General features: G+C 38.8%; 1 protein-coding gene across 1 annotated transcript; it reads left to right on the top strand.

Annotated features, from left to right (window-relative positions):
• Positions 1-1,906: 1,906 nt before the first annotated feature.
• LOC107751660 (dnaJ homolog subfamily B member 14-like) lies at positions 1,907-15,755 on the top strand. The gene is made up of 4 exons (XM_016567403.1): positions 1,907-2,060; positions 9,141-9,250; positions 12,830-13,002; positions 15,156-15,755. Exons 2-4 carry the CDS (start codon positions 9,153-9,155, stop codon positions 15,278-15,280), a joined length of 396 nt encoding a protein of 131 aa, XP_016422889.1. The 5' UTR covers positions 1,907-2,060; positions 9,141-9,152; the 3' UTR covers positions 15,281-15,755.
• Positions 15,756-20,205: the final 4,450 nt, after the last annotated feature.

Below are 20,205 nucleotides of genomic sequence, written 5' to 3'. Positions count from 1 at the left end.
CTTTCCCCCCAAAAAAATTATACTGACTCCAAGCTTTTGAATGGAATAGTGTATAATGTTATAAAAGCTTTTTATTTCAGATAAATGCTGTTCTTCTGAACTTTCTATTCATCAAAGAAACCTGAAAAAAAATCTACTCATTTGTTTTCAACATAATAATAAATGTTTTTGAGCAGCAAATCAGCATATTAGAATGATTTCTAAAGATTTAAAATAACTGCTTTCAAATAGAAAGCTGTTGTTTTAAATAGTAAAAATAATACAAAATGTTACTGTTTTTGCTGTACTTTGGATCAAATAAATGCAGCCTTGGTGAGCAGAAGAGAATTCTTAAAAAAAAAAAAAAAAAACTTAAAATCTTATAGTTCAAAACCGTTAGACTCGTAGTGTAGGCTGATTATACTGATAGATTGAAACAAATGTGCTTCAGCCAGGATAAAGAATATAAAAAGTGCTCTGAGTTGCTGCAGAAAACAAAAAAATTGAGCAACAACAAAAACATGTTGCTGGAGACGGGCTTATTATTGAAAATGCAAATTCATTCTATGCCAGCAGGAGGCGCTTTTAGAGTGATAAAACTAGCGATTTCCCTGGTAATGGCTGTAATCAAATCAGCTCCACTCTTGAACGCTACTTTATCAGATAAAAATGAAAATGTCATCGAAACTTTTCTGAAGACAGTCAATTCCCTTCAGAAATACAGGCACAAATAAATCAATGTATGGGAAACACTGGTAATGTATATCGAACTATCGGAAATGTGTTTAAAAATCATATCACCGTTATTGAAAAAAATTATATCGCAATACATATTGATATTGAATTATTGTCCAGCCCTAGTTCATAGCATACCTCTTTGTCACTTGCCTAGGCAAAATAATGGTGCAATGAACAGTTTATTTTGATTAAACGACAGTATATGTGTCTGTTCAAACTGTCATGAACATGAACATGAACATATCAGTGCAAGTGTTTCCATTGTACTGCACATAAAAATGGCCAACCAATCAGGTGTGCTTTTAGGTATGTTCCCAGAAATGCTGTGACTTGGCGGCACTCATGCACAGACTGTTTTGCCAGTGACAGTGAATAGAAGAAAAAGAATCCAGACCTGTCTCTCTTTCTCTATACTATTTTAATGGGTATTGTTTGAAAATCATCATAGCAGATTGTTTGGCCTCATTTACTTTCAGAAATCATAATTAGGGGCATTTATGACAAATATAAGTAAAATGCAAATCAAATACCGAGACAAACATGGGAATATTTATTTTAAAAAATTGGGATATCAGCATTTTGATAAGCAAATAGCATATTATACCACTCATTGTGTACCGCAGTATTCCTGCTTTTGCATAAGCACCACCTACTGTCAGAAAGGGAAATTGCATTTTCATGTAGCCTGTCTGTCAGTGTGTGTGTCATGAACATTTCTACAATATTCTTTTATAACATTGTTTGGTATAATAATATGGCTTACTCCTTTGTCTTGATAAGTGCTTTTTTAGCATTTTTACATAACAAATCATTAATATAGTAGTTTATTTTACTATTTGTTTAGATAATCATTTTTAAGTGTAATTTTTCGTATTTCTATAATGGTTTTTATAATGGTCACAATGCAACCACTCACAATGCAACAAGGTTCCAGCGACAAGCAATGTTGTCCACACTGAACTAAAAAATTAGGTATGACGCAACACAATCAACCGCAAATAGCAGCACAATGGATTTGAGTGAGTTTCATGCAGTATCTGATTTTGAACTTTGAAAAGTTCCTGTTTTGTTTCAGATGTAAACCCCACAGGGACCCTAAACTACAGTAGTTCCAGAAGCTAGGAAAATTTCCAGTGGTGGAAAAGGAGAAAAAAAATCTGATTAATATGGAAAAGATGTCTCTTATCACTTGTCACGTTAATGAGACACGTCTGGTTAGGTGTGTGGGGAACTGAAAATGTGATTTTGTTTCTTCAGCGAACACACATGAATTCACTAACGGCCGAACATACAGTCACCATACGGATGAAACCAGAAGAGCGAGAGCAGAGGAGAGGGGAGATGTATGTATTTTTTTTCTTGCTCAATCTTCATGAAAAAGCTGTCCTCAAATTTCGTCTGAGCGAATAGCGAGTATTGCCAAGAGTGCTGATATTTTTTGTGTCTGTATTCACAGAAATCAAAACTATTTGTTTATTTCTGAATAGAGCTTGGTGCGAAGAGTTGTCTGTGTTTTCTCACACTCCACAGAGGGTTACCTTTCACTAGTGAGGAAATGGGAAAACCTGGGAAAATTTTCGGATCTGTGTATTGCTCGTGACATGCAAACCTAATAAAAGCTTCAGCTTTGACAATATTCTTGTTGCTGTAAAGGAAAAATATGAACTGGCCAATTCATGTCAGAATGTAAGTTACTTAGTAGTAATTACTTATTTTTAGAACGATTACATAAAAACAATATCACACTCGAATATTGAATATCGGCACAGCTGTGAAGACCTGCAGCACAAAGTCATTCTAATATTCAGTATTGCTTGTGTGTGTGTGTGTGTGTGAGTGTGATATATAAACACATTATATAGCTGAGTGCTTTTGTTCCCAAATATCAGCACAACTGTGATTTGGACATAGACTTGAAGCCACAGACAATCACAAGCCATGCTGATATTCGGGGGGAAAAATTCCACAATTGTGAATCTGATATCGTAAATGTGATACAATTCAATCGACAACAAATTATCATTAAGAAATGTACCTTTTAGACACAGTTTTGCCAAAGCCACAGCAGAATTAACACAGTTGGTTGTGTTTTGTTCCTGAATGCGTCATATTTGATTTATAAATAGTCCCTTGTTTTGTTCAGAATAATATTTTTGAACAAATTTGTTCAAATGTTTTTAATGACTTAATGACAATCACTTACCTACAAAAAGAACTACAGAAAAATCCCCACTACCAATGCACAGACTGACATTTTGTCTGGAACACTCAAATACAGACAAGCAGAGTGATACAATCAGTAAAAAGTCCCAGTGCTGTTGGACTGGTACTGTAAATCCGCACTCTTGGAATGCTGCTTAACCAATCAGATTTGAGGACCATGACTAACTTTAATTACAGATTAAGTGCGTTTCACACTTAAAATAGTAAACACTGGGTCATTCTAAACCCCGGGTAAGGAATCCTGGGTTATCTTGTTTCACGTTTCACACTGCTCATAAATAACTTGGAGTTAACAATTAATCCTGGGTATTTATAAGCGGTCATTTCACACTGTACATTTCTAAACCCCGGGTTAACATTTTTTATATATACATTTTTGTGGTGTCAGTATCACTGATTAGACAAACACAGCACTCAACCTGTTTATATAATGGCTCTTGCATTGCGCATTATTAAATTATACATTTCAGACTGTACTATCACAAATTTTTCTGAATGGACTTTTGACATATTTCCCCTCAAACGTTTCACGCTGTACATGTGTGGCACCTCAATGTAGGGTTAACACCGCAAAAGAGGTGCTAACTGTGCTCCAGAGCAGGGTTTCAAAACCCTGGGTAAAAAGCAGTGCTAAAACCACTTCTAAATTATAAGTCTGAAATGTACCTTTACTCGAGGTTGAAAGCAAGGTTTATACTGACAGTTATCTGGGTTTAAGTGCAGTGCGAAAAGCCCTTTAAAATCATTAACCCCATTCTAAAACCTGGGTTAACAGAATCCTGGGTTGTCTTCTACTATGTTTGACGCTGTTCAATCTTCCTGAATGGACTTTTTGAACTATATAAAGCAAAAAGAAAAAAAAAATTCACACAATTGAATGTGTTTTCAATTGACACATTTTCCACCACCATTTGAGAGTTTTTCTCCTTCAGCATTGAAACGTACTCGGTTACTAATGTAACCTCGGTTCCCTGAGATATGGGAACAAGTACTCCGTCGCTAAGATGCTATGGGGAAAACTCCTTTTTCTCCGATTACTGAAGCCTTTTTGAATAACGCAGTGTAACTGCACGGCCATTGGTTTGTGCAGTGAATAAAAAACGAACCAATGGCTCGGCAGCGGAGCTGTCGCCATGAAACCCGCCAGAGCCAGCCAGAATCGGCGGGGACATCTGGCTATATAAGTGGGCATTCTGACATAGGATCTTCAGGTTAATTCGACTGAAGTGACTACACTGAGTTGTGCAGCTACATAGCATGGCTAGCAACGCAGTACTCATTCCCGTATCTCAGAGAACTGAGGTTACGTTAGTAACCGAGTACGTTCCCTTTCGATACTTCACTCCTACTGCATCGCTATGGGGAACCAGTACAATTACGCCGTGCTATGGTAGAGGAGCGACTCATATGTGAACTTTCCTTAAGCAGCCAAGGGGCTCAGAGGGACAAGTATATAATAGGGTAAGCCCTTCATGTGGCAACGGGCTAAACTCAGAGGTCATGCCCGGCCTGGGCAATCGTTCCAAGAAAAACTCCTACAGCCTCGGCACTTAGGGAGGGCAGAGAGCGTACAAGAAATAAAGCAATTCTGGCGAGTTTGAGCATGTTATGGCCAAACCCTACTCAGAGCTAGTCCCGCTTTCTGGCAGGTGCATGCCAACTATGCAGAAAAGACCCTAGCCTGTAAGGCAGGGATGTCCAGGTTGTAAAACCTAACAAATGTGGACGGCGAGGCATTGCAGGCCCAAGGAGAGGAGTATGTTAGCGTATTAGCGTCAACTGTCCACCAGGAAAGTCTCTGCTTCGTGACCAGATGGCCTTTGGTGCGGCCTCCGAAGCAAACAGAGTTGTTCTGGCTGCCTCAATGTAAATTCTCTGTGCCCACTGGGGCAGAGTAGATCCAACTCCTGGTCCTCCTCCGAGGGAGGAAGTGCAGAGAGTGTAATGACCTGTGCTCTGAACGGAGTGGAGAGCACTTTAGGTACATAACCATGCCTTGGCTTCAGGACGTCCTTAGAGACACTGGGCCCGAACTCAAGACAGGTAGGGCTCACAGAGAGCGCCTAGGCAGTCGTGGCCTAAAGGTTAGAGAGTCGGACTTGTAACCCGAAGGTTGCGGGTTTGAGTCTCATGTCCGACAGGAATTGTCGGTGGGAGGAGTGAATGTACAGCGCTGTCTTCCACCTTCAATACCACGACTGAGGTGAGATCCTTGAGCAAGGCACCGAACCCCCAACTGCTCCCCGGGCGCCGCAGCAATATGGCTGATCACTGCTCCAGGTGTGTGTTCACAGTGTGTGTACGTTCACTACTGTGTGTGTGCACTTGGATGGGTTAAATGCAGAGCACAAATTCCGAGTATGGGTCACCATACTTGGCCACGCGTCACTTCACTTTCACTGCAAGTCTCCCATTCGCTTGACCGATGCTAAGTCTAGTAGCAGAGCGGTTTTCAGCGACAAGAGCCGAAGGTCGGTCAACATGCATAGTAAAGGGTAAAGGGTAACGATAAAGGGGTGAGGCTGTTTCAGCCTCTTGGACCCCTTCAAAAAGCGGACAACTAAGTTTTTCCTGCCCACCGACTGGCCAGCTATAGGTGCGTGAGAAGCTGCTATAGCTGCTACATAGACCTTGAGAGTGAATGGGAAACAACACTTATCCAGCAACTCTTGGAGGAAGGACAATATCAACGATATGTCACAGGAGGTTGAGAGCACCAGGCGGAGAAGACAGACCATTTAAGGGTGTAGAGACGTCTCGTAGATGGGGCCCTAGCCTGAGAAATTCTATTTAGAATGCTCTTGGGGAAAAGCGTAAAGGAGGAGGTTTGGCCAGTTGTGGGTCAAAGCGTCCTTGTCCTCCAAAAAATACGTTGGGCAGTGAGAGTTGTCTTTTGAGGTGAAGAGGTCGACCTCTGCCTTCCCAAAGATCTCCCAGATTTTCTGAACCGTTCGTGGGTGGAGCATCCACTCCTCTGAGGGGACGTTGCTCCGGGACAGCATGTCTGCTCCTTGGTTCAACCTGCCCGGCACATGCATTGCTCTCAGCAAACACAAGTTGAGCTGTGCCCATTCCAAGGGGTGCTCCACCAGAATGAAGTGGCACTTTGAGGAGAACCCTCTAAGACGAGCCAGTAGTCGAGGTAATTTAGAATGCGAATTGCCATCTGTCTCGGAGGGGAAGGAGCCGCATCCATGCGCTTCGTAAAAGTGCGAGGAGCCAGGGACAGTCCGAAGGGAAGGACCGTGTATTGATATGCCACTCCCTCAAAGGCGAATCTCAAGAATCGCCTGTGATGGGGGTTATCTGGATGTGAAAGTAGGCGTCTTTCAGATCCAGAGAAAAGAACCAGTCCCCTGGGCATACTTGCAAGAGGATCTTTTTCAATGTAGTCATCCTAAATGGAGGTTTCATGATGGCACGGTTCAGGTGCCTGAGATCCTTTTTGGGGATGAGGAAGTAACGGCTGTAAAAGCCTGACTCGCTCTGGGTTGGAGGAACCGTCTCAACGGATCCTTTTGCCAGTAAATTCATCACCTTGGAGTGCAGGACGTGCGCATCTTTGCTCTGTACCGAGGTGGTAACCATGCCGCTGAATCGCGGGGGTCTTCGTGCAAATTGAGTAACCTCGTTTTATTATCCCCAAGACCCAGTCTGACACTCCAGGGATGGCCTGCCAGGCCTCGGCCTACGCAAAAAGGGGTTGGATTGATTAGAGAATAAGTCGCTGTGAGGGGACCTGACACTCGTGATAAGTGGAAGAGGAAATTAGCTCTCTTTTTGAGTATGTTTGTGTTTTATTTTGCCCGCTATCACAGCGGAGAGGTCTGTGGGTGCTTGAACGGGCCCAGCATTCACAACAAACACATTGACCTCGGCACCGGAACTGAACGGGGTGCTTGGAGGAATACTCAGGCTGCTTGAGGGGTGGTCCGGCTGCAGCAAGACTTTGCCCCTTCCTCTTCCTGTCCTTAAGATCAGGATGACGCCTGAGGCACAGGATCCAGCGCTATCTTGGGCCTGGAGCCCTGACGCTTAGGCAGATGAAGTCGAAGCATGCAGGCGGGCTGAGTAGGAGGCGCGCCACGATCTGGTGAGCTCGTTGTGGACCTCCAGGAAAAACAGAGAGAGGCTCCCTGACGAGGGGCTTGTCGGTGCCCCGGCAGGAACCATTCGTCCAGGCGGCTGCAAGTGGGCTCTTCTGGGGAAGACCACTTAAATTCCAGCTCCTCTACTGCTTTCGAGAGGATGCGGAAAAGTACAGCGTCTATTCAGGGCCTGGCGTCACTGGGCTCGGACAACAGCAAGGGGGTGGGGCCATTAACTGAGCCCGACAGCTCCTCTGCATCGGAGGCTGCTAATGACATGCTGTCATTGAGTAGCTCGTCGTCACTCCCACCGAACGAGACCAGATCGCTCGCGCTGGCGGAGTGGACGGGGGAAGAGGACGAGGGAAGCCTCTCTGTGCGGAGAGAGCGAGGCACGTGGGACTTGAGCCGGCGTGAGCTCGCTCGTCTCAGAGCGCTGAGATCCTCTGCCCCACAGTTTTTTCCTCACAGGTCCCTGGTAGGAAGAAACTGGGAGGGCGCAAGGGGCGGAGTCACTCTCTGAAAAGAGAGCTATCCGCGAGCGCAGACTGGCGAGACTCGTGTTCTCGCAGTGAGAACAATTCATCTCCATAAGGGCGGCTTCCACATGGGAAATCCCCAAGCAGGAAGCGCACTCACCGTGACTGTCATCAGCGTGCAGGGGAGACAAGCTGCTATAATGGTGCAGCATTTGAAACAACGCTGTGAAAATTTGCTATTTTATGCTCACCGGATGGCGGCAGGGGAAAAACCGTGACTGCTGCTGCTGCGACGCTAAAGGCAGCGGGAAGAAGCGGTGAATCTGCTGAGCACAGAGGTCGCTGGCCGGCTTGTTCCGCTGCAAGGCGTGTCTACGACAAGAAGGTTTCAAGTCTCGTAGATCAGCGAAGAATGTCGTCGTCACTGAAGGAGAAGAAATCTGAGGATCCTATGCCAGAATGCCCACTTATATAGCCAGATGACCCCACCCATTCTGGTGGGCTTCATGGCCATAGGCTCGTGCAGCTCCACTGCTGAGCCATTGGTTCATTTTTTTTATGGCCGTGCAGTTACACTGTGTTATTAAAAAAGGCTTTCTCCATAGCGTCTTAGCGACACAGTACGAGTTAAGTATTGATAGGGAATGATTGTTTATTCAAAATACAGGGTTTTTGTGACTAGTGACATGTCAATATGAGGCACCCACTCTTCAGTTTCTGATTGAGTGTCTATTGGTAAGCATCTAGCCACATTGTTTCACACTGCACATGTTTGTCAGTAGGGTATCATAACCCTTGTTAAAAGTGTTGCTAACAACCATTCTAAATTACAAGTGTGAAACATTTCTCTACCTGGGGTTAAAAGCAGGGTTTAGAACAACAATAACTTGGTGTTAAGGGTTGTGTGAAAAGCCCTACTTACTGTAGATTAATTTCATTATTCTTACTGAAAGCTATTTATCATGCTAGGCTTTGTTTGAGTTGTTTGATAAAAGGGCTTAGGTATCAATACACATTTCCCAATTCAATACAATTCCATTTCAAAGGTTTTCGTATATATTTCAGTGTCCAATTTGACTACAGATGAAGAAATTCTTTCTGCTTACACTGTAAATATCCCAGGGCAGTGTTTAAGACCGATTCAAACAGTAACTCTCATTAATATTCATTAAATAAGCAACTTACAAAAGTCATTTGTTCAAGAAATTGAATTATACGGTTGCATTGTGTTTAGTTTTGTGTATAAAATAAACAGAGTTTTTATCATGTCACTGAAGATTTAGTGCTGCTTAGAAACTGCAGAAAAATGATAAACCGAACCTTCTAACATTATGAAAGCATTAAAAAAATTAACAGCAGGGCCTATCCACAAGCGAGTTAGCTCAGCAGTATGAAGTGATATCTGCAGGACATAGTGTTGTTGAAAAATATTTTCACGCAGCCACTGATAATAGCCATAAAGTAAAATATTGACCATGGGATTTTAAGATTCGGTGTTTGGATTGTTTAAATAAAGATCACAATTTAACAGAAAATCTGTATTTTTACACAGTCCTGTATGAATGTTTCATTCTGTTATTCTTGTTTTAAAGTGACACATGTATAATGACTGATGCTGGTGTCTGTTCTTTAGGGTGGGTTCTCCATGTTTATTCAGCTGATGCCAATCGTTGTGCTGGTCTTGGTCTCAATCTTCAGCCAGCTTCTGGTGTCCACACCACCTTATAGCCTGTACTCCAGACCGTATGTCATAATACCTTATAATACATGCCTCACACTACCTTAAGCCCGGTTCAGACTACACGATTTTTTTGCCAGATTACACGATTTTGACTCCTAAAATCTTGTCGTGTCGTGAACAAGAAACATATCAGACTACACGTTTCTACCCGAACATTCTTCGTTTGCCGTCTTTAACGACGTGCGTGCTTGTCATCGATAGTGCGGGACTAGACAGATGGTGACATAAGTGTAAACAAACAATGGCTAGCAAACAGCGTGTTCTGCCCTGTCTTGTCGTCATAAAAGCCCAAAAAGAAAGAAAACCTGACAGGGACACAAATCTGGATTGCATGAAGAGGACTCTCAAATAGAACTGAGGTAAAATAGTTTTTAACTGACCTTTTCCACTCTGTTGCGGTAATCCCTCGAGAAAACATCATAAATGCAGGAGTATTGTAGCCATAGCTCCACGAACATTTCCTCCATTGTAAAATTACACCTAGCAGGACCGATACCGTTGTCTCTCTTTCATTTCGGCATGTTTGAAAGCATGTATGAAGGCACTTCTCTGCTCCTATTGGCCTGTGTCTGTGACGGAACTCGTTTTGGACGACGGAAAAAAATTAAACATGCTAGACTTTCTGTGTTGACTTCGTGAAGCGTCGCAGACATGGCATCGGTTGTCGTGCACTATGACACACTACACGAGATGAAACGATTGAATCTTGCGTCCCGATGCCCATTGTCGTATACGAATCCCGACGACACCCTACGTCAAGCAAATCGTGCCAAAATCGTGCTAAAATCGTGTAGTCTGAACGGGGCTTTACAGTTTACACTTTAGATAATGTGTAATAATGCCTTATGTTATATGCCTAACAACTTGCATGAATTTCACATGATTATCACAAATAACTTATAATGTAAGTCATTACAGTTTATGGCCTCCACCTGCCTGTATGCACTCCTGACAACGTCTAGTAGACATGCTCCTGACAAGATGGCAGATGTTGTCCTTGGGATCTCCTGTCAGACCTGGATCAGGGCATCAGTGAGACCCTGGACAGTCTGTGGTGCTACTTGGCGGCTTCAGATGCTCCGATACATAACGTCCCAAAAGTTCTCAATTGGATTCAGGTTTGGGGAATGTGAGGGCCAGTCAATGGCATGAATGACTTTATCATCCAGAAACTGCCTACACACTCTGGCCACATGAGGCCGGGGATTGTCATGCACAAGGAGGAATTCAGGGCCAGCTGCACCAGCGTAAGTTCTGACTGTGGCTCTCTGAGGATTTTATCCCGGTGCCTGACAGCAGTAAGGGTACTGTTGGCTAGCATGTGGTGGTCTGTGTGACTCTCCAAGGATATTTCTCCCCAGACCATCAGTAACCCACTGCCAAACCGGTCATGCTGGATGATGTTGCAGGCAGCTAAACGTTCCCCATGGCATCTCGAGACTGTTTCACATCTGTCACATGCTCAGTGTGAACCTGCTCGCATCTGTGAAGAGAATGGGGCACCAATATCAGACCTGCCAATTCAGGTGTTCTCTGGCAATGGCAATTGAGCTGCACCGTCCTGTGGCTGTGAGCACAGGTCACACTAGAGCAGGGTTTCGTAAACAGGGATTTTTCATGGAGAAATTTCAGAGGGTCTGTGAGTTGATGAACAGCTATTAATTAATTATAATTAAATCATACATTTAAATAAATAATTTTTAAAAATCTAATGTTAAAAAGTGTAATTAAGAATGTTTATAAGCGCAGCACTGTTTCTGCTGTTCCTTAAGTACCACCTAACCAGCTCATTTTAACAATACTATAACAATAACTGTGATCATTTTGGTCACTATAATCATGATATGAAATTTTCATGCAGCTTTATCTCTAATAACGATAGCTATGTAAAAATAATTCTGATAAAAACTTTAAAACGGATTAAAAAATAGGGTTACACTTTATTTTAAGGTCCAAAGGTGGTGGGGGTCATGTTCTAAAAAAAAAAACTAGAGGATGTCGGGCCCCTATGCCACCCTCCTGGAGTCTGTTTCTGACAGTTTGGTCAAAAACATGCACACCAGTAGCCTGCTGGAGGTCATTTTGAAGGGCTCTGGCAGAGCTCCACCTGTTCCTCCTCACACAAAGTCCTGCTGCTGGTTTGTTACCCTTTTATGGCCCGTCTCCTGATATCTCCTCTATGCTCTTGAAACTGCCAGGAGACACAACAAACCTCCTTGTAACGGCACATATGGATGCTCCATCCTAGAGAAGCTGGACTACCTGTGCAGCCTGATTAGGTTGCAGGTACTGCCTCATGCTACAAGTAGGGACAAGGACCCTAACAAAACACAAAACTAGAGACAAATCAGGATAAGGAAAGAGCTATTGCCTGTGGCCTGCAAAACCATTCCCTTTTTGGGTGTTGTCTGGCTGTAGCCTCTCCAGTACACCTGTTGTCACTTTCATTTGCACCAAAGCAGAAGAAACTGATACACAATCAGTTATGCTTTCTAACAGAATCATATCCCTGAAGTTTAACTGACTTTGTGTTATACCGTGCTGATTAAGTGTTCCTTTAATTAAATTTTTTTTTAGCAGTATATATATATATATATATATATATATAATGTATGTACAGTTGTTCTCATAAGTTTACATACCCCTTGAAGTATATGCAAAATGTTAAAAATTTTCACAAAATAAGAGGGATCATGAAAATCCCTTTAGTACGTTTTTATTTAGTACTGTCTTGAATAAGCTATTTCACATAACGGATGTTAATATATACTCCACAAGACAAAATAATACTTGAATTTATAAAAATGACCCCGTACAAAAGTTTACATACCCTTGAATATTAATACCGTGTGTCATTTCCTGGATGATCCACGACTGTTTTTGCGTTTTGTGTTAGTTGTTAGTCGGAAAACCAAACAATGTGCAGGAGAAGGAGAATTTTTCAGAAGAACGGCTGGCAGTTTATCTGTTCAGGACAAACAAGGGACTCATGAACAACTAACACAAAACATAAAAACAGACGTGGATCATCCAGGAAATGACTCACAGTATTAAGATTTAACTTTTGAATGGGGACATTTTTACAAATTCAGTTATTATTTTGTCTTGTTGAGTATATATAAACATATGTTATGTAAAATAGCTTATTCAAGACAGTACTATTAAATTAAAATATTAAATTAAAAATAACATGCAATTTTCATGATCCCTCTTATTTATGAACATTTTGCATATTCTGCAAGGGGAATGTAAACTTATGTGCACAACTGTGTATATATATATATATATATATATGTGTGTGTGTGTGTGTGATCTTTAATATTATTATATTTTGGCCCCTAATAATAATAATCCTAACAAATACAAAAGGGAACCCTTGGACCCTTTATAATAATACTAAATAAGAAAATCTGAACAATTGTAATAGGATTTCTACAGTGGGGCTTGGCCCACAAATAATATATAAAAAGAAAATCTGACTAATATAATAGGGTTCTAGAGCTTTTAAATTCCAGAGTGTTTTTTTCATACTGTGTGTTAAAACTGTGCAATAGATGTAATCTCTGCTCCTTCACATCCAGGTCCACAGGACAGACTGTTAAAAGACAAACCGAAAACCTGCATGTGGACTATTTTGTCACCAGAGATTTCAAATCAGAATATAAGGGCTCAGCTTTGCTAAAGATTGAGAAGAGTGTAGAAGAGGATTATGTTTCTAATGTGCGAAACAACTGCTGGAGGGAAAGACAGACAAGTATGTGCCATTATTTCATCTTTATCTTAACCATCTTATTGTTCTATTAGGGGTTTATTTACACACATTAACAGGTGGATATGCTTGAGTATGCTCTGAGGTCCTAATGAAAGTTATTTTAAAACCATGTTTCATATAAACTCAGCAAAAAAAAAAAAAAAAAAATGGCATGCTGGATTTCAATGTAATGATCTTCGAGCCACTTCTTTATCACTCTTGCTTTGTGACATGGTGCTCCATCATGCTGGAAAATGCACGGATCATCACCAAATTGCTCATGGATCGTTGGAAGTCGCTCTTGCAGGACATTTTGATACCATTCTTTGTTCATGGCAGTGTTTTGGGGCAGAATTATGAGAAAGCCCACTCCCTTGCTTGAAAAGTAACCCCACACATGGATGGTCTCAGGATGCTTCAATGTTGGCACAACACAGGACTCATGGTAGCGTTCACCTTTTCTTCTCCGAACAATCGATTTTCCAGATGTCCCAAACAGTCGGAAGGGAGCTTCATCAGAGAAACTTGTACTCTGCTTGTACTTTCTGCAGAATTTCAGTCTTCCCTTTTTCTTGGAGAGAAGTGGCTTCTTTGCTGACCTTCTTGACACCAGTTCGTTGTCCAAAAGTCTGAGATACTGTATTTTAAAGATGATTTTGTAAAAATCCAAATAAGCTTTACAGATCTTTATTGGAATGGGATTAAACAATATTTGTCATACAATTATTGCACATGCACCTATGGAACAGTCCTTAAGACACTTACGGTTTACAGGAGATAAGCAAGTAAGGTCACATTTACAATACCTTAGGATAGTAAAGAGACCTTTCACACTGAAAAACAGCAGAATAAAGATACAGAATAGCCCTGCTGCAGGGAGGCATGAGGATTGCAGATGTGGCCAGAGCAATAAACTGCAAAGTCTGTAATATAAGATGCCTAAGACAGCTGCAGGGAGACAGGAAGGATAGCTTATCATCATTGCAGTATCAAACCACCTGTAACGATGTGTGTCCCCCCCAGCCATGTTTGAGAACTTGCCTTGATGGAAGAGTAGGGTAACATCTTGCAGCAAGAACTGGCAAATCTCTTGCAGTCCATGAGGATGAGATGCATCGTAGTACATAAAGCAGCTGGTTGACACTGCACACACAAGATACTCGACTGTGACTTTTGATATTGGCACCTGCCCCACCCCACCCCCTTTAAGGAACCCATTATTCCATTTCAGTTCGATAAATCCCTTTGAAACTTGTTCAGTTTATTTCTCAATTGTTTAACTTTTTATGTTAAAACAAATATTTACATTTGTTGTACACATACAGTTGAAAGTGAGAGGAAGTTTCTTTTTTTGTTTTCTTTTTTTCTGCTGAGTTTATATGGGAAACCATTGTTTAAAAGAGTAAATAGTACATAAAGTACATGTGTAAAGTACATTAAAGGGATAGTTCACCCAAAAATTAAAACTCTGTCATTCTGACCTTCGTTCATCTTTGGAACACAAATTAAGATATTTTTGATGAAATCCGAGAGCTTTCTGACCCTGCATAATCGGCAATGCAACTGAAACGTTCAAGGACCAGAAAGGTAGTAAGGACATTGTTAAAATAGTCCATGTGACATCTGTGGTTCAACCGTAATTTTATGAAGCTATGAGAATACTTTTTGTGCGCAAAGAAAACAAAAATAAACACACGTTCACGAGAGTACCACGACGCATGCGTGTGCATTCCTCTGCTTGTAAACAAGGCGCAGTTACTCAGCAAGGTACTCTCATGAATGGCAGAAGGTAGACACAGAAGAGAAGAAATTGCTGAATAAAGGTGTTATTTTTGTTTTTTTCGCGCAAAAAAAGTATTCTTGTAGCTTCATAAAATTACAGTTGAGCCACTGATGTCACATGTCAATAGACTATTTTAACAATGTCCTTACTACCTGTTTGGGCCTTGAACGTTTCAGTTGCATTGCTGTCTATGCAGGCTCAGAAAGCTCTTTAAAAAATCACTTAATTTGTGTTCCGAAGATGAACGTAGGTCTTACGGGTTCGGAACAACATGAGAGTGAGTAATTAATGATAGAATTTTCATTTTTATATGAACTATCCCTTTAATGTACATGTAAATGTAATATTTTGTACACCATGTCATCTCCTTCAGAAACAGACCTACTGTATGCTGCTAAGGTCTACAGAGACGAAAGACTACAGCGGAAGGCTGAGCTCATGACCATGGAGAACTGCAAAGAGCTGGATAGATTAAATGATCTGTTCCGTGGAGGATAAACCTGAAACTGAAACTAATGGACATTTATGAAAATAAGATACCATAGGTATAAATGTAAATATTTATTGTTTGGTGTTTTTTTTTTTTTTACATTCTTATAGAAAGAAAACATATTTAACTAATGAGAGAGTTCAAAAGTCCCTCATCTTCCACTGCAATATACTTTGCTTCAAGGTTTTTCAAATCAACTGAGAAAAATATCATTTTTACCTAGCAATCCATTTTTAATCGGTTTCTCTTTTATGCCTGACTTGACTAAATCGTGAGAAATGATCTTAGATGTTCTACACTTGAACACAACCTTTTTTTTTCCCTTTCTTCTTGACTTCTTGAACCCAAACCTTTGACTTTTATTGACTCCATGTCATTGTTGTTCTCCGTGTTAAGTTTTTAAGTGCTACTAACTTGAAGAGACCACTATTTTGAATCTTAATGAAACTTAAATTGTACAAATAAAATAAAAACATTTAAACAGAGGACTACTCTTTTGTTTATCTTTGGAACACAAATAAAGGTATTTTTAATATTCTCCTTGTTTTGTCCATCCACTGAAAGTTCACATAAACAAAACTTTCACATGTCAAAAGGTATAAAAAAAATTTAAAAAAAGAATCCATGTGAATCAAGCATACAGAACAGAATTAATTTAGGCTTTTTATTGTTTTATAAACATTTATTAACATGCATAGAGTTCACCAAATATGTTAAGCATGGAAGCTTATCCATGCTTGCTTGATGTGTGAGAACAAACCTCATTGGTTCTCTTGCATCAAGAACGCACAGCTGAGCTTATGACATATAATGATAACAAACTATCCCCTTTTAAAGAACCATTGTTTATGTTAATCGTTTATTCAAAATTATTCTCCTCTCTGAAATACTATTAATTAATGCTGCTGTGTTCTAATCTGTTATTTTTTGAGATATAACAGCAATCCTAGTGAAGTAAAAAAAAAAAAAGATAAGCAGAACGTGCCACTAAATTGCCAATTTACATCTAGTGATACATTATATAATGTAAACAGTAAATAATAATTAAAAAATGTCAGACTACAACAGTTATGGAGAGGAAACTATTTTACAATAATCCACCTTGGCAAAACTTCTTGCAGGTTATTTATTTTATATCACAATTAAAGCATTTGTCCCAGTAGTTTTTATGACTAAGTTACAATTAAAAGCAAATATTTAAAATTATTCTTAACCCTAAAATTCATATGGGGGTCAAAAATGACCAGTATGTCCCCAATTTATTTATTTTTTTACTTACATATTTTCCTCTCATTTACTTTACATTTTTAAATTACAAAGGAATTAGTTTTTTATTACTCCTACAATGTATAAGATGGTCAAATGTGTTTAATTGCTGTTAATAACATAATAAAGTGGTATTACAGTAATTATACATTTTCCTTAAGTAATTAAGTGGTACATATGTTAATCATGTATGTAACATGTAAGTAACAAGTTGTCATTCAGGCAATGTGTTGTTGGTTTTTTTTATCAAAAGTACATAACATTTTAACTGAATTAAGCTGGATGATGGCACTATCATCTTCTGTAGAGTTGCTTTGCAAATAAATTGCATCTTGCAACATCAACACTGGTATGGAAATGAATTGAATTGATATTGAACTGACTCCAGCTGAATAACGAAACTATTTTTTAGAGCTGTTTTACAGCAGAATCTGAATTGTCTCCATAGTTGAATGAGGATGGGAAAAAATTTACAATACACCCAGATTAAAACAATTTTGTTACAGTAAACAAAACACCAATACACAGCAACCACAATAGTCTTATGTTTACACTGCAACAAGCTTTTAGGAAGGCACCCCTAAAAATACGCTGATACTTTATCAAACATGGACTTGAATATTTTACATCAAAACTAACAGCAACAAACATTTGTTTATTGAGCATTTCCTTCTCAAACTCTGCCTAAACTTTACTCAGTTATGTGTGCCACTTTAAATGTACTGCAGTTTCCATGTGAGGATTGCTTTGACCTTGAAATGGATAAAAGTGTAGTAGTAGTAGTGTACTAGTGTAGTAAAGTTACAAGTCACATTTTGATAAATATATGCATATGATTATTATATTTTTACTTAACCTGTGTATTCAACCTGTAACGATTTCTTCATTAGGCTATTTAAGATATGTTTTAATAAATCTGTCATGAAACTACAGCCATTGTTTAAATGTTTATATTTCACCAACAAATTAGAGTAGAAACATAACTCTAAAAAAAGGTGACTATATTATTAAAAAGTTTATATAAAAATTGTCTTACGTGCAATTTAAATGTTTGTACAACTTATTTGTATTTGAGTGTTGATTATTAAATACATTTGATTAATTAATTATTATATAAATGCTATTTTAATTTCTGTTTAGGTTTTCAGCTAAATGAACATTTTAGTTTTGCTTTCAGTGTTTCAGAATAAAAAATCCATCCATACATACATACATAAATCCATGAGATTAATTAAAAAGTCTAATATCAATAGAACTATACGCAAAAACTGTCATTTTTGTTTTTTGGCCAAATGCATCCTGAATTTTCATTTCAGTACATTACAGTATGTATTTACACAGGAATTACAATTGCCGTAAACAATTAATATTTTGTTTTACAGTTCATGCCTAAATAATGGCCTTTATGTGAGAACATCTGGTTTTATGTTTATTTACATTAAAGGCAATATAACTGAAATAATAAGAGCACAAGTATAGATCTGGAACTTCTTTAAGTCTGTCTAAATATCATTTTGTGATTGCAATGTCTTCTGGTCCATATAGGAAGGTGTGCTAGACACTGATTAAGGTAACATAAAAATACTATACATATTTATATATTTTGCTATTGTATTGTGGAGTGACACTTTCGTAAACTTTTCTATACTCCTCTGATTATATAATGATAAATATTACAATAACATAGCACAACAACAATGATAAGCCTAATACTCACAATAAAATAATTATAATATAAGGATTATCCTTCACCTGAAATTTTTGTCTTTTCATCCTGAAATGCGAGGCAAATGTTGGATCACAATAATTAGGAACCACAGTTTCCACAAATCCCTTCACTCGATTGGGATGTTCTCTTTTATTCTGGAAGGCAAGGTCAGTGACTGTAACAGCAAGTGTATTTTGCAGTATTAAACACATATTTATACCGATTTAATCAGGCTCCGAAAATTCTTCAAAAAGAGCACAAAGAATGGCCTTCTCAGCTCCCATAGTTGCAACCCTTGCATCATCAGAACAGGGTGTTCAAAGCACCACCGTTTCCGTTTAAAAAAACGTTTTGCACCGTTTTGTCGGGCCTGAACGCAACCCTAAGCTCTCAGGCCTCCGTTGGTAAAAAAAAAAATAGCCAATCACCATCGAGTGTTCACTTTCAGCGCTGAGGAGTGTTGAGAAAAGAAACCTTGCAAGGGAGGCTAGCCTCCCTTCTGATGTCAACCAATCATCATAGAGATGTAAATTACGTGATATTAGTTTGAACGTCTCCTGCTGCGCTTATGATGAGTAAGCGATATTGAATATTTGATCGCCAACAGATTTACCAAGCTGTCATTCAAACAGTACTCACTAAAAAATGTTGGGTTAAAAATAACCCAACTATGGGTTAACATAGCACCTTCCCAACTGTGGGTTATTTTTAACCCAATGATTGGGTTAAAAGCCAGTTGGGTTAAAAATAACCCAACAGTTGGGTTAACTATTTACTTTTATTCATGAGATTATTTTAATGAATAAAATACACTGTTTTCAAATACAGATTGTTTAAGTAGAAAAACAATAAATCTGTTTTTAAAAAGGTTTTAAGTTTTAAATGACAAATGTACTCAATATTGGTGACGAGCCTAGTATTCAAATACAGATTGATTATTTAAGTAGAAAAACAATAAATCTGTTTTTAAAAAGGTTTTAAGTTTTAAATGACAAATGTACTCAATATTGGTGAGCCTAGTATTTAATATAAATATGCACAATTATTTGCATATATTGAATTCAAAATACACGAGTGAACATATAGAACACATGACAAATAAATGTTGAAGTACAAATATTCAAAATACACATTAAATTCAAAACAAATGTACACATACAATATACATAAAATACACGTTAAATTCAAAACACAAATATGCACATACAGTACAAATATTTATAACAAATGTGCACATACGGTATACAAATTCAAAACAAATGTGCACATACGGTATACAAATTCAAAACAAATGTGCACATATGGTATAATATGCACATACAGTACAAATATTCATAACAAATGTGTACATACGGTATACAAATTCAAAACAAATGTGCACATACGGTATACAAATTCAAAACAAATGTGCACACAGTATACAAACTCAAACAAATGTGCACATACAGTATTCCAATTCATTACAAATGTGCACATACGGTATACAAGTGCACATACGGTAAACAAATTTAAAACAAACGTACACATAAGGTATACAAATTCAAAACAAATGTGCACATACGGTATACAAATTCAAAACAAATGTGCACATACGGCATACAAAAAAAGGTGCACATACGGTATACAAATTCAAAACAAATGTGCGCATACGGTATACAAAAAAAAGGTGCACATACGGTATACAAATTCAAAACAAATGTGTACATACGGTATACAAAAAAAGGTGCTCATATGGTATACAAATTCAAAACAAATGTGCACATACGGCATACAAAAAAAGGTGCACATATGGTATACAAATTCAAACAAATGTGCACATACAGTATACAAATTCAAACAAATGTGCACATACAGTATTCCAATTCAAAACAAATGTGTACATACGGTATACAAAAAAAGGTGCTCATATGGTATACAAATTCAAAACAAATGTGCACATACGGCATACAAAAAAAGGTG

The sequence above is a fragment of the Sinocyclocheilus rhinocerous genome, unplaced genomic scaffold (genome assembly GCF_001515625.1).
Source record: "Sinocyclocheilus rhinocerous isolate Xijiao unplaced genomic scaffold, SAMN03320098_v1.1 scaffold3914, whole genome shotgun sequence".
NCBI lineage: Eukaryota > Metazoa > Chordata > Actinopteri > Cypriniformes > Cyprinidae > Sinocyclocheilus > Sinocyclocheilus rhinocerous.
This window is presented reverse-complemented; position numbering and strand designations above follow the sequence as displayed.

Excerpts from the sequence above, each read along its gene's own strand:
- LOC107751660 (XM_016567403.1), top strand. The coding sequence starts at position 9,153 with ATGTTTATTCAGCTGATGCCAATCGTTGTGCTGGTCTTGGTCTCAATC. Across the intron at positions 9,251-12,829 it reads TATAGCCTGTACTCCAGACC|GTCCACAGGACAGACTGTTA; the intron begins GTATGTCATAAT and ends CTTCACATCCAG. Across the intron at positions 13,003-15,155 it reads CTGGAGGGAAAGACAGACAA|AAACAGACCTACTGTATGCT; the intron begins GTATGTGCCATT and ends CATCTCCTTCAG.